Raw genomic sequence first — 13621 nt, forward strand, 5'->3', positions numbered from 1 at the left:
AATGAGTTATGTCTTCAAGTAGAATCCTATGTATATCTACTAATACTCCTTAACTTGATACTCATTACTGGGTAGTGTAAAAGAGAGAGAGAGAGAGAGAGAGGAGGGGTAACGGGTGAAGAGGGGAAGGGGAGAGGAGAGACAGAGAGAGAGAGAGAGAGAGAGAGAGAGCGTGGGAGGGGTAGAATGTGAGATGGGAAGGGGAGAGGAGAGAGCGAGAAAGAGAGAGAGAGTAAGAGAGAGAGAGAGAGGGCTGTCGTTGTTTGCTAACTTATCAATAATGAGGACATACAGTTAACAACTAAATTGTTCACTCTTACGAAGTTTGATTTTTATTTTTTTTTAATTAATATGTTCAAAATGTATTTGACCCAATTTATGTTTCTTGAGAATGTGATATATTAAAGCTTACATCGAAAAGTATTCAACCAGTCCATCTTTCATTCTTGATTGACGAGGGAAAAAAGAGGGAAATTTACAAGGGGTATGAGCAATTTGGTTGACTGTATGAGTCATTATGTATCATAATGATTAGTTTAATCACATTTTCAGCTCACGCTACTTTCAAATTGCTAGGACAATCTTCTTTAAAATGTTAAACTTATGTAGAAATAAGACGTAGAATAATCTCATTTTATGGTTATTTACCTGTACCTCAAAAGCGTTAAATTAGGATAGAAGTACAGAAAGTTGTCCTGCCCAAATTTAATTCACTTGAAATATATTGGAAATAAAAAAAAAAGGATAAAAATTACTTACACAATCATTAAACCTTAAAATGAATGGGCTTTCGTTAATTTGTATTGAATTTCATGCTCGAACGAAAGGAAAATCATATTTATGCCATCTTTTTGTAATATTATGCAGAATAGAATTGATGCAGATTATCAATTACAGTTTGACAACGAGCAACATTCATTCGACTGTCTTAATTCGGCGCACCATTGAACAATGATATTATATACATGGAGTCAATTATATTGAACTGAATTGAACTGCATTTATTTCCTTCTGCATTATACAAATCAAATTACATTTCAGCGATACAAAATAAACAAAATACACACATTTTTTTGAACGTGTGCACAAGAAGATGTAGAAAACAGCGATTTAGAAACATATTCAATCAGGGCATCTTACTAAATATAACGTGTCTCATTATCCAGCGTTTCTGGGTTTTTTCTTTAACATTACATTTCGCTAGGAATTGAGTAAAGCGGAAGTAATTGTGTACGGTGTGGAACATTATTTGCCCATATAATTCAGTATTATAATTTCCTACTTATCAAATTTATTCTGATATACTTCAGTTTAAAAGCTAGATTTTCTAAGTGTATAGTGGTAGATAATTACATTTATAAATATGCATGGAGACAGTTAAATTAGAAACAAGCCATAACCAAACGAAAATCAATATTATGTATGACTTTTATTTTGTCATCACCAAAATGTATCCATGTTTTGTATCATATTTATGTTCTTTGTAAACTATGTCTGAGCCTTTATTTTAAATGTGAGTGAAACAAATATCCATGTTGAACTTGCATTGTACAAATCAATACATTGAATTGAATATAATAATAATAGATGTTGACATTAAAACAAAATTTAACTGATAACGCACTACCAAAAATTATTAATTAAGAAATCTGCAGATGAAGGGTAAATTTGTATTTATTTTTTATTTAAAGATTGTAAGCCAAACAATACAGTTAGAAATATGTTTCTGATATCAAATTAAAAAAAAAAAACTTTCATAACAGATTAGCATGTGGTCATGCGCACACACCCACAAAAAATCCTTTTCAAGAGAAGAAAAAAGAAATTGTGCATGATCGAGTATAAAGGCATATGCATCAACGTTAGCATAACAGTACTGAATAAGAATCGAAATAAAAATAAACAGAGAGAAAATGTCAATATTTAGATCTTTAACATTATCCTCATTCATGGTCGGACGTTCGTTGGAAGTGGTGGCAGTAAAAACAGATGAATAAATATCACATACCAATCTAATGAATAGCCCCATATAGCACCAATAGTAATAACCAGTGTAGAGGTATCGTGGTATAGTGGTTCATTCACTTGACTCTCAGTCCAAATGTTGATGGTTCGAATCCAAACTCGGCACTAACGTCCTTTGGCAAGATATTGATAATTTGCCACTGTGCATTGCTTTTCATTTGATGTTAATTTGTCACTTAATGTACTTCTGTTTGAAACAATGTCACGCAAAGTTTAATTGTAGGAATGACATGCGTATTCGATAGCAGATATCTGACAGTACACAGGGTAGTGTCCCCAGAGAACTGAGGTGCACAATTTGTGATTTCTATTCTAAGCATATTTATATAAACAGATCCTGGACAGAAGTAGAGTTCAGCTTTAATAGACATGGACATGATGGAAACAAAATACAATGATGAATAACGAAAAAGATGTTAAATGAAAAGAAATAAAGATCACCCACTCAATCAAGATTGATAAAAACAAACCATTTCAAAATTAACCTCAAAGACATTTATAATGAAAGATATGAAGATATGAATAAATAAAGAACGTCGAAAGAAAGAGAAAACATAAAATGCAATATGAATACATCAGACAAATAAGAGGATTATATAACGTGAAATCAGAAGACAGAAAAGATCATAGAGAAAAAGAATAAACAAATTAACATGAAATACTGAATATCCGAATAAACATCGAGCATCATACTAAGATGAGGTCTAGTTTTAACTTGAATAGCCCGATTGCGAAAAAGGTTGGCCATAGACGAAAAATGAAACCGCAATTCGCCAAAGAATTCTCCTCCCACTCAACATTGGCGAAATTGAATAACCCTTACGCAATACCAAATTGACTGAATCAAGCTTTAATTTGAATGAGCATGTTTAGAAAATTCGGTGACTCGGAACGAAATTGAACGCAACAAGTTTAAAAATGAAACAGGGGAGCGAGTGGAGAAAATTTGCTCAAACATGAATGCACGTTAATGAAATTGATTGCTGCTTTGACGAAATTGGCCGGGAAAACCTAGAAGTAGTATTAATCATTCGCAAACTTACAAACTCCTCTATCATTAGAATCGACAGTGATATCTAGTTTCGATAAATATCATTATAAAATAATTTTATTATACAGGAGCCCTGTATAACCAATGAAACTAAACAACAAACAATATTTTTCCGTAAAACTGACGCGTACCGTACAAAAGACCCCATATACAAATTTAAAACAAATTCGCTGTCATATTGACTATTTTCTGTGGTCTGCATAGTCGTTGAATGCCTGTTGTTGTTGTGCTAGTCGTTTACATCATGGAAAAACCCAGTCATTAGCTTGTTCTCAATCCAAGCATCTCCAGTCGGATCTTGAGATCGAACTCGTGCCATCTCTCTCGAAGCTTCGTTCGTCTGATATCGTAGCAAGGGTTTCTCATCGTCGATGATTCTTTCAATGACGTCAACAACCTCTTCCACTGGTTGGGAGATGTTTTTGAGAACATCTCTCCTCATCTTAACGCGATCGCAGAAGTATTTCCTTGTTTCAGGATCAACTCTCTCATCATCCATCTGTGCCAACAGATCATCGGTTATATCCGGATTGTTCTCCACCTTAGTCGCAGTCGGACCCGGTTGGACAGCCGTCACCCTGTAACATCAACGGGAGAGTGTATATTAATACATCGTACTCGTACTTAGTCGCAGTCGGACCCGGTTGGACAGCCGTCACCCTGTAGCATTAACGGGAGAGTGTATATTAATACATCGTACTCGTACTTAGTCGCAGTCGGACACGTTGGACAGCCGTCACCCTGTAACATTAACGGGAGAGTGTATATTAATACATCGTACTCGTACTTAGTCGCAGTCGGACCCGTTAGACAGCAGTCACCCTGTAAAATTAACGGGAGAGTGTATATTAATACATCGTACTCGAACTTATTCGCAGTCGGACCCGTTAGACAGCAGTCACCCTGTAACATTAACGGGAGAGTGTAGATTAATACATCGTACTCGTACTTAGTCGCAGTCGGACCCGGTTGGACAGCCGTCACCCTGTAACATCAACGGGAGAGTGTATATTAATACATCGTACTCGTACTTAGTCGCAGTCGGACCCGTTGGACAGCCGTCACCCTGTAACATTAACGGGAGAGTGTAGATTAATACATCGTTCTCGAACTTATTCGCAGTCGGACCCGTTAGACAGCAGTCACCCTGTAACATCAACGGGAGAGTGTATATTAATACATCGTACTCGTACTTAGTCGCAGTCGGACCCGGTTGGACAGCCGTCACCCTGTAACATTAACGGGAGAGTGTATATTAATACATCGTACTCGTACTTAGTCGCAGTCGGACCCGTTGGACAGCCGTCACCCTGTAACATTAACGGGAGAGTGTAGATTAATACATCGTTCTCCACCTTATTCGCAGTCGGACCCGTTAGACAGCAGTCACCCTGTAACATCAACGGGAGAGTGTATATTAATACATCGTACTCGTACTTAGTCGCAGTCGGACCCGGTTGGACAGCCGTCACCCTGTAACATTAACGGGAGAGTGTATATTAATACATCGTACTCGTACTTAGTCGCAGTCGGACCCGGTTGGACAGTCGTCACACTGTAACATTAACGGGAGAGTGTAGATTAATACATCGTACTCGAACTTAGTCGCAGTCAGACACGTTGGACAGCCGTCACCCTGTAACATTAACGGGAGAGTGTAGATTGATACATTGAACTCGAACTTAGTCACAGTCGGACCTGGTTGGACCGCCGTCAGCTAAATTTTTTTTTTCCCAAACAGGTTTGCCAATGCTAATATTTCCGGTCATCTGATTGGCTGATATGTTACGTCATTAGCAATGACGTAACCGTTAGGGTGAGTGATAGCGTTATAGAAATCATGCAGAATCATCTTTCATCAACCCATCGTTGGCTCAATCGGTAAGGTCAGCGTAATACATTTATAGATTTGTGGGTTCAAGTCACAGTTTATTCCGTTTTTTTGCCTTTATAAATAGTGAGGTAAAAGCAATAAAAAATCAAAGCCTAATTGTTTGTGATCTCTTTCCAAGCTGATAATGACGTATCAGCCATTGAGAAGAACGGAAATATAAGAAATTGCAAACCTGTTTGGGAATAAAAATTTCGCCCGCCGTCACCCTGTAAAATTAACGGGAGAGTGTAGATTAATACAACGTACTCGAACTTATTCGCAGTCGGACCCGGTTGGACAGCCGTCACCCTGTAACATCAACGGGAGAGTTTAGATTAATACATCGTGCTCGTACTTAGTCGCAGTCGGACACGTTGGACAGCCGTCACCCTGTAACATTAACGGGAGAGTGTATATTAATACATCGTACTCGAACTTATTCGCAGTCGGACCTGTTGGACAGCCGTCACCCTGTAACATTAACGGGAGAGTATAGATTAATACATCGTACTCGTACTTAGTCGCAGTCGGACCCGGTTGGACAGCCGTCACCCTGTAACATTAACGGGAGAGTGTCGATTAATACATCGTTCTCGAACTTATTCGCAGTCGGACCCGGTTGGACAGCCGTCACCCTGTAACATCAACGGGAGAGTGTATATTAATACATCGTACTCGTACTTAGTCGCAGTCGGACCCGGTTGGACAGCCGTCACCCTGTAACATTAACGGGAGAGTGTATATTAATACATCGTACTCGTACTTAGTCGCAGTCGGACACGTTGGACAGCCGTCACCCTGTAACATTAACGGGAGAGTGTATATTAATACATCGTACTCGTACTTAGTCGCAGTCGGACACGTTGGACAGCCGTCACCCTGTAACATCAACGGGAGAGTGTATATTAATACATCGTACTCGAACTTAGTCGCAGTCGGACACGTTGGACAGCCGTCACCCTGTAACATTAACGGGAGAGTGTAGATTAATACATCGTACTCGAACTTATTCGCAGTCGGACCCGGTTGGACAGCCGTCACCCTGTAACATCAACGGGAGAGTGTATATTAATACATCGTACTCGTACTTAGTCGCAGTCGGACCCGGTTGGACAGCCGTCACCCTGTAGCATTAACGGGAGAGTGTATATTAATACATCGTACTCGTACTTAGTCGCAGTCGGACACGTTGGACAGCCGTCACCCTGTAACATTAACGGGAGAGTGTATATTAATACATCGTACTCGTACTTAGTCGCAGTCGGACCCGTTAGACAGCAGTCACCCTGTAAAATTAACGGGAGAGTGTATATTAATACATCGTACTCGAACTTATTCGCAGTCGGACCCGGTTGGACAGCCGTCACCCTGTAACATCAACGGGAGAGTGTAGATTAATACATCGTACTCGTACTTAGTCGCAGTCGGACCCGGTTGGACAGCCGTCACCCTGTAACATCAACGGGAGAGTGTATATTAATACATCGTACTTGTACTTAGTCGCAGTCGGACACGTTGGACAGCCGTCACCCTGTAACATTAACGGGAGAGTGTAGATTAATACATCGTACTCGAACTTATTCGCAGTCGGACCTGTTGGACAGCCGTCACCCTGTAACATTAACGGGAAAGTGTAGATTAATACATCGTACTCGAACTTAGTCGCAGTCGGACCCGGTTGGACAGCCGTCACCCTGTAACATTAACGGGAAAGTGTAGATTAATACATCGTACTCGAACTTAGTCGCAGTCGGACCCGTTGGAAAACCGTCACCCTGTAACATTAACGGGAGGGTGTAGATTAATACATAGTACTCGAACTTAGTCACTGTCAGACATGATTGGACCGCCGCAACCCTGTCCAATTACTAGGAAAGTATAGATTTTTATATTAGACTTTTGCTTTAGCCGTATTACCATACAGTTTTGAATATTTACACCATAATGCATTACACATCTAAGACTTAGTAGTCTCTATACAGATTGACAGGAGTGGAAATCCACTCTTCTTATCACGAGTCATAAAAGAAATCAATTTGATTTGGAGTGGAAAACCACTCTTAGAATAGTGGATACCACTCTCAAAAGAGCAATTAGAACCACTGTCTGGTTTGGATTGCGCAATACTTTTGGAGTGGACGCAACTCCAAAATCGAATTGATCCTATAATATGACTTCTAAAAGCGTGGATTCCCACTTAGCATTGTTAGCAACATGTATACTAAGAGTAAGAGAGTGGAATCGAACAACAAATTTGATAAACATATATGTAAACATTCTTCATGTAGAATCAAAAACATTGACTTCAGGGTTTTGGCTTGGGTTTGTTTTATTTTCCGCCTGGAAATTCAAGTACACATGTATTATTGTAGCAACGTCGATCTGGCGCTGCTCAGTGGCTGCCGGGCTCACGATCAATTGGGCAAAAAGAATTTCCGTTTCGGTTTAATAAAATTTGGAGTGGACTATTAGGTTATTATTATTATTATTATTATTATTATTATTATTATTATGTACAAATATAAGAAGAGGAAGATTTAGCATGCCTTTGTTTAGAGCCATTGCCATTTATAAAATGGCGCCGGTATTTTTAAAAGGTCCGATAATGATGACACTGATAAAGTTACAAATAATCACTATTCTTGATAAAATAAAACAAAACTAATTCGATCATACATTAGCTTAATTCTTACCATATATTGAATCGTCTACAGATCATAGCCAAGCTTTCTGAGAATCCTTCGAGAGCAAATTTAGAAGATCCATACAGCTCATAGAATGGGAAACCTGCATTGACAGTACCAACAGTCTCACTAAATAATATCGAATAGGAATATCGCTTTATATTTGCTGTTTCAGGATTAAACATAGATACACGTGCCTGCAATATAGCAGTTTCAATGTTCGGGGTAAATTTTATTGTCAGTATTAAAATGCTACATTATTAAAACGAAATTTCGATTAACACAATGCATTATACTGATAAATATCACACATAGTGCAAATATCTATACGAAATGCCTTTTAAAGTAATGTTATATAGAGAGCAATGTCCAGACTTCATTCAATATCAAATACATGTGTTTCAATTTGTTTACAAGACTATTTTGATAAGTAGAACTGGGCAGCATTGGAAAAAAGATGTGGGCCTATTAGCATAAAATCATATATATCGTTTTCACTCTGGTAGATTAACAAAAATTAATGAATTAAATAAAGTATGAGATTACCTGCGAAACCTCCGATGGAGCTAATATTGACAATTCTGCCTGACCTCTGAGACTTCATGATGGGAAGTACTTCCTGTGTCAGGCGAACCACGCCAAAGAAGTTAGTTTCGAACATCTTCCTGAATATGTCGAGATCTGTCGCTTCCAAAACACAAAGTCCTGCTATCCCAGCATTGTTTACTGTTAAAAAAAAAGAGAGAAGAAAAACTGCAGTTGATACATGATAACAGTTTCGTCAGTACAAAACGAGTTGGGTATAGTCATTTTTCCGCATAATGATACATAACGAGTTATAGATCAAAAGATATATGCTGGTACATTTTTTACATTAAACATTTTGTCGGCAAGCATTAGCTTTTATGTTCAATGTATAGGCACTTTGTCCCTGGCATAAAAGAAAAAATGGCACTGGAATAAATGTGCAACAAATTCCTTAAAAACAGACAAGTAAACATGTGAAATAAAGCATACATGAGTGATGTAGGACCATTGTGAAATGAAGGGGTGTTGGTCGGGCCAGCTTTGTCGACAGGCTAGCCAAAACACATCTCCCCAAAGTCCCCACACGTTCTTATTTGACGACAGAACATTAAAATGCTTTAAATGGTGGGGGTGGGGTATCACACTCCCTCTTTCGACGGCCTCTGGATAAACAACATAATTACCACTAAATCCCTGTCACACGAACGAATCTGACATCAGACCGAGAGCAGAGTGTGCATAATAAATACTTACCCGAACCGCCGAGTGGCAAATAATCGGTCGGTTTGGTGGTATCGCTGATGTATTAACAATTATCTTCTTGCAATTAACACATTGTTAGATTGGATTCAAGAAATATGAACTATATCATTTTTTTTCTTCAAATCGTCTAGTATATTCTTCATATTGTCTTGACTGCATTATATTTGTATAGTACATACCTAGTATATCCAATCGCCCGTGCTTTGACTTGATGTAAGAAACAACATCTACAATCGTATCCTCTTTCGTCACATCCAACCTTCGTACGAATAAACCCTTCTCCAGACAATCGCCAGCTCTGTGCTCGATGTCGTTCTTCGACGTCATGTTCCTCATCGTAGCATAGACGGTAATAGGATCTTGAGATCGTCGGGCGAGTCGCAGAGCCGTCTCCATCCCTATACCAGACGAACAGCCAGTAATCAAAGCGATTCGAGACGCCATACTGAAAGTGTTTCAAACAGGAGGTCAAAAGAACAATTTATTACAATTTTAACGCATTTCATTTGATTAAAATAAAGTTCTTTCCGCAACGCTACCTGAAAAACGACTTTATCAAATACACAGCATCAATTCAAATTTCTACGGATTCGTAATTATAATAGGGAAACGTATTTAAATACCCAACGAGGAAATGAGGACCTGGTAAAACGACGAAAGCCTTTGTGTACGTAATAACCAAATGCCCTCATGATGACCATATTGTAAGAATACTACCCAGGGAGTGGAGATGGCGCATATTGTGCGTGAATGTATCAGATGACCGGGGTAATAATATCAGTAAAGCGCTTAGAGATGGTACTCTGTATTAAGCGCTTCATACATTATGATTATAATTATTATTATTAATTTTATTTAACAAAATATCAAGTTAGTCATTGATCAATCACGTCACGCACCTGTACATCGATTGTCTATACAAGCACAGACCGTACCACATGGTACAATAAAGCAAAGGATATAATGTGGAAACATATGGTTGGTTATAATTATGCAGTGAGAGAGGGGCAGGCTTCTATGAACATCATGAATAAAATATTAGAACTCACTCAGAAACTAATCCTAAGATCGGCATGTAGGGAAGAATAGTCAGAACAGCATCGCATAGCCTTCATTCAACGCATTTATGTCTTGTCCTGCTACAATTTGTGCAATTGCTCTTACTTCATACAAACTAGTGCCATTTATATTATACAGATAAATGCAATGTGTTTGCATGATCTACTGCATGAACCCACTCCTATGAGCGACATATATCTTCAGTGCGACTACAGGAACAATTATTCTCTAACCACGGGCCAGTGATATAGTATACTATCTGCGGGCGCAAACTCTATTTGACATTTTATCACAATTCATGAAGCCTTGATAAGAGCCTAACTCCGTCCGTCTCGGTCTTTTCTGGAGCATAGATATGCAACTTGCATTCAGCATAGTCTCACCGTGCAGACCATAGGTGTATACACGCGAAACGACCAACAAGAGTGTGTGCGTGCAAACTAGATAAAGCATATCGATCCCTGATGATCTGATCAGTGAACTCCCGACCTATATATGCCTGAAATGTATGAGTCGGGGTACATTGTTCCCTGTTATCACTGTAGTCTGCATCCTAAGCTTCCAAAATTAAACGTTGTAAATACATAATCGACACATGTTTGATATTTCAGGTTTTCCTAATCTGATTCTACTCACCTGCTTGTAAGCTTTTAGAAATCCCAGAAATGAAATACTCTATCACGCAGTGTGTAATACTGAACATGTACGAGTACCTGGTAGTATGCACTCGTTGTATCAAAACATATATATGCACCAGCGAATGAAGAGCATTAATGAACTTTGATCTTGACCTCGTGATCGGAGTAGATTAGTCTCATACAGACCGCAAATCGTCTGTGATGATACAGATACATGCAGCTTTTCAGCAGGTACTGCAACACGGCCGTGCATGGGATAGGAACTTTTTAAATTTGCATCTATGTATTTGTTGGAATTAATTTTTGGAAATATACAGAAAACTATAAAATAATACCAGTACAACTGTGATAATGACCCTTCCAACTTGCATTTATATTATTTCACATTTAATGTGCGAGTGTGCATTTGGTGAATGTATATAACTAAATTACTTGATTTCATTTGAGTTTGAGATGTCAAAATTGTTGATGCTATTTTTAATCGTCCTCAATTTTGAAGGGATGCCTATTTTGAGCTTGACTAAATTCCTACATCTCAGTACAGTATTTAGCTATTAACACTTCTTTGAATTTTACTATAATTTCGGTACGAATGCGGCACTCTGTGTCTGGGGAAAGGAGTGGGAGGGGCATTTAATGGAGTCTAAGCATCTCCCCTACCGGTCAATCTCAATACAAAGTATGAACCTTAAAATCATTCGTCCCCATCTAAACATTACATGTGACTAATATTATATTACACTTCTATTTTGGTTTCTGCAAGCTGGATTCATAGACAACGAGAGAGAGAGAGAGAGAGAGAGAGAGAGAGAGAGAGGAAAAGAGAGAGAGAGAGAGAGGGGGTGAGAGAGAGAGAGAGAGAGTTAGAGAGAGAGAGAGAGAGAGAGAGACAGACAGACAGAGAGACAGAGAGAGAGACATACACGGGGAGGGGAGGAGGGAGGGAGACTACCCTCACCCTCCCTCCTCCCCTAAAACATCAAAATCGATGACTGAGGTGAGTTGAGTCGGTATTTCTTCTTTATTTCTTCTACTTCCAAAATAACAATGATACTTCCAAACTTACATACAAAATATAGCAGCCTGACTTATCGAGTTTGGGCGGTGTCTTTGCAACTGGGTCATTGTGATAATTGAGAGATTACGCCTAATCTGATAAACGACGGAATAACAATGACGATGCGGTAATATCATAATTAATAGTAAATATCATACGCATTAACATTTGGGTCTAGCAAAAGGGTGAAGCGATATCGATCTCCGCACTGATACATCACCATGACACCGGAACGCAGACGGTAGACTGCCAATCATGTCCACTACTATTAGGCGCTGAGGATATATTTGTCTGTACCTGGTACACTATCCTGCACATGAAGTCTGCGAAGTCGCATAGGATAGCTAGCATAGAGGGTAGGAGGTGAAAGCTGTCTAGAACGAACATAAGTCGCCGATGTTTGCACGAATATCTTTTAGATATCGCATCTCAAGCGATAAGACCCCCGTCACCTGGCTAATATTTGCCATCATACTAGCAGTAGTTCAAAGTCTACTCCAAGAATATTTTCTACATGACTTTGTATATGAAATGGCTCGAAGTTTTATAGCACTAATATATTTACGAATGGACTTCAAACAAGCCACTATCTGCTTCATGACGAATTTGTAAATATGATTTATAACGTTTGTGGTCATCTAATGGAGCTATAGATGAATATTTTATTCGGTTTTAAGAGCTGCAGACTTGGACACCTATAACCATTCCATCTTGACAAGACTGAAAGAAGAATGATTTTCACGAGATAACTCAGAAATCGGCGCAATGGAAGACTTTCGTTTATGACAGGTGCCTTTATATCTTGGACTGTGAGAGAAAATGAATGTTATGAATAGGGTAAGTTTACCTCCTTATTTAGCTTCTTTTCCATGTATTATACTCATTACAAAAAAAAAAAATTTGCTTTGAAAGACATGAATTATAATCCGATATGTAGTTTTTAAACAAATAATAAAACAATCAAAGAAGATTTAAAAAATAGAAACATATACAAAAAAAAATATCTAGCAGTTGTGTATGGAACCTAGATAGTTTGAAGGCTCAAACATGCGTACTGGTACACTTTGCCTCGGGGCAAATATGATTTACACATTATGTGTGTCTGTGTGTATGTGTGTATTTTGGGGCGAGAAGGGGGCTTAAATCTCGAGCCCCCCCCCCCTCCCCCGTCGACGTCCCCTTTGCCTAGTCTCTAAAAAAAATCGAGTGATCACGGACGTCACTCCTCTGGAGAGTGGAAATGTAGTGAAAATAGAGTGAACATTCACTCTTTTCTTCTTAGAGAGCACTCTAAAATCAATCGATATTCACTCCTAAACTTAGTGATCCTGACATCACTCCCAAGAAAGTGAAAATAGAGTGAAAAGTTATTTTTTTTTTAGAGAGAGTAATGTTCATACATGCGGGGCTTCCATATTAAAAACATACACCCCCCCCCCCAGAGAGAGGTCAACTGAATGATAACACGTAAATACAAAGCTATACTTGGTAGATGTGGTGATACGTTGTGACACTTCATTTTGGGCATCATGTTTTCTCTATTCTTCTTTTTAGACCGCAATGTTCCGTTCGCTGCTCCTCTTCTCATTCTGCTTAGTGTTGATGATAATGATCTTCACAAGCAAATTGGAACACCAATGGGCTATAAACTACACCCACATCCTTCTGGGAGCATCGGAATACACATTCCATAGACGCGGGTTGATGAAAGACATTCCCAAACAGAATTATTCATCAATGTATTCAAATCACTGTCAGAACAATCCCAGAACTCATAACACATCTACAGAACCAGGACTGGCATGTGAAGACTGTGATGGAAAACTTCAAAATGTAACTACTAACACCATGATCACCATCGGAAAGTCTCCTTCGCGAAAGCATGGTTACTTATTGCTGGATTCTAATAAGGTATGCGTATTTCTTGTGATTTATTTCCCTTTA

General features: G+C 38.8%; 1 protein-coding gene across 1 annotated transcript; it reads right to left on the reverse strand.

The window, feature by feature from the left end:
• Nucleotides 1-2728: 2728 nt before the first annotated feature.
• On the reverse strand, nucleotides 2729-10718 carry LOC100888213 (retinol dehydrogenase 8). The gene is made up of 5 exons (XM_011673123.2): nucleotides 10619-10718; nucleotides 9103-9368; nucleotides 8180-8359; nucleotides 7643-7736; nucleotides 2729-3654 (listed from the first exon to the last, which is right to left on the reverse strand). Exons 2-5 carry the CDS (start codon nucleotides 9365-9367, stop codon nucleotides 3306-3308), a joined length of 888 nt encoding a protein of 295 aa, XP_011671425.1. The 5' UTR covers nucleotide 9368; nucleotides 10619-10718; the 3' UTR covers nucleotides 2729-3305.
• Between the last annotated feature and the right edge of the window lie 2903 nt (nucleotides 10719-13621).

The sequence above is a fragment of the Strongylocentrotus purpuratus genome, unplaced genomic scaffold (assembly GCF_000002235.5).
Source record: "Strongylocentrotus purpuratus isolate Spur 01 unplaced genomic scaffold, Spur_5.0 spur5_contig_843, whole genome shotgun sequence".
Taxonomy (NCBI): domain Eukaryota; kingdom Metazoa; phylum Echinodermata; class Echinoidea; order Camarodonta; family Strongylocentrotidae; genus Strongylocentrotus; species Strongylocentrotus purpuratus.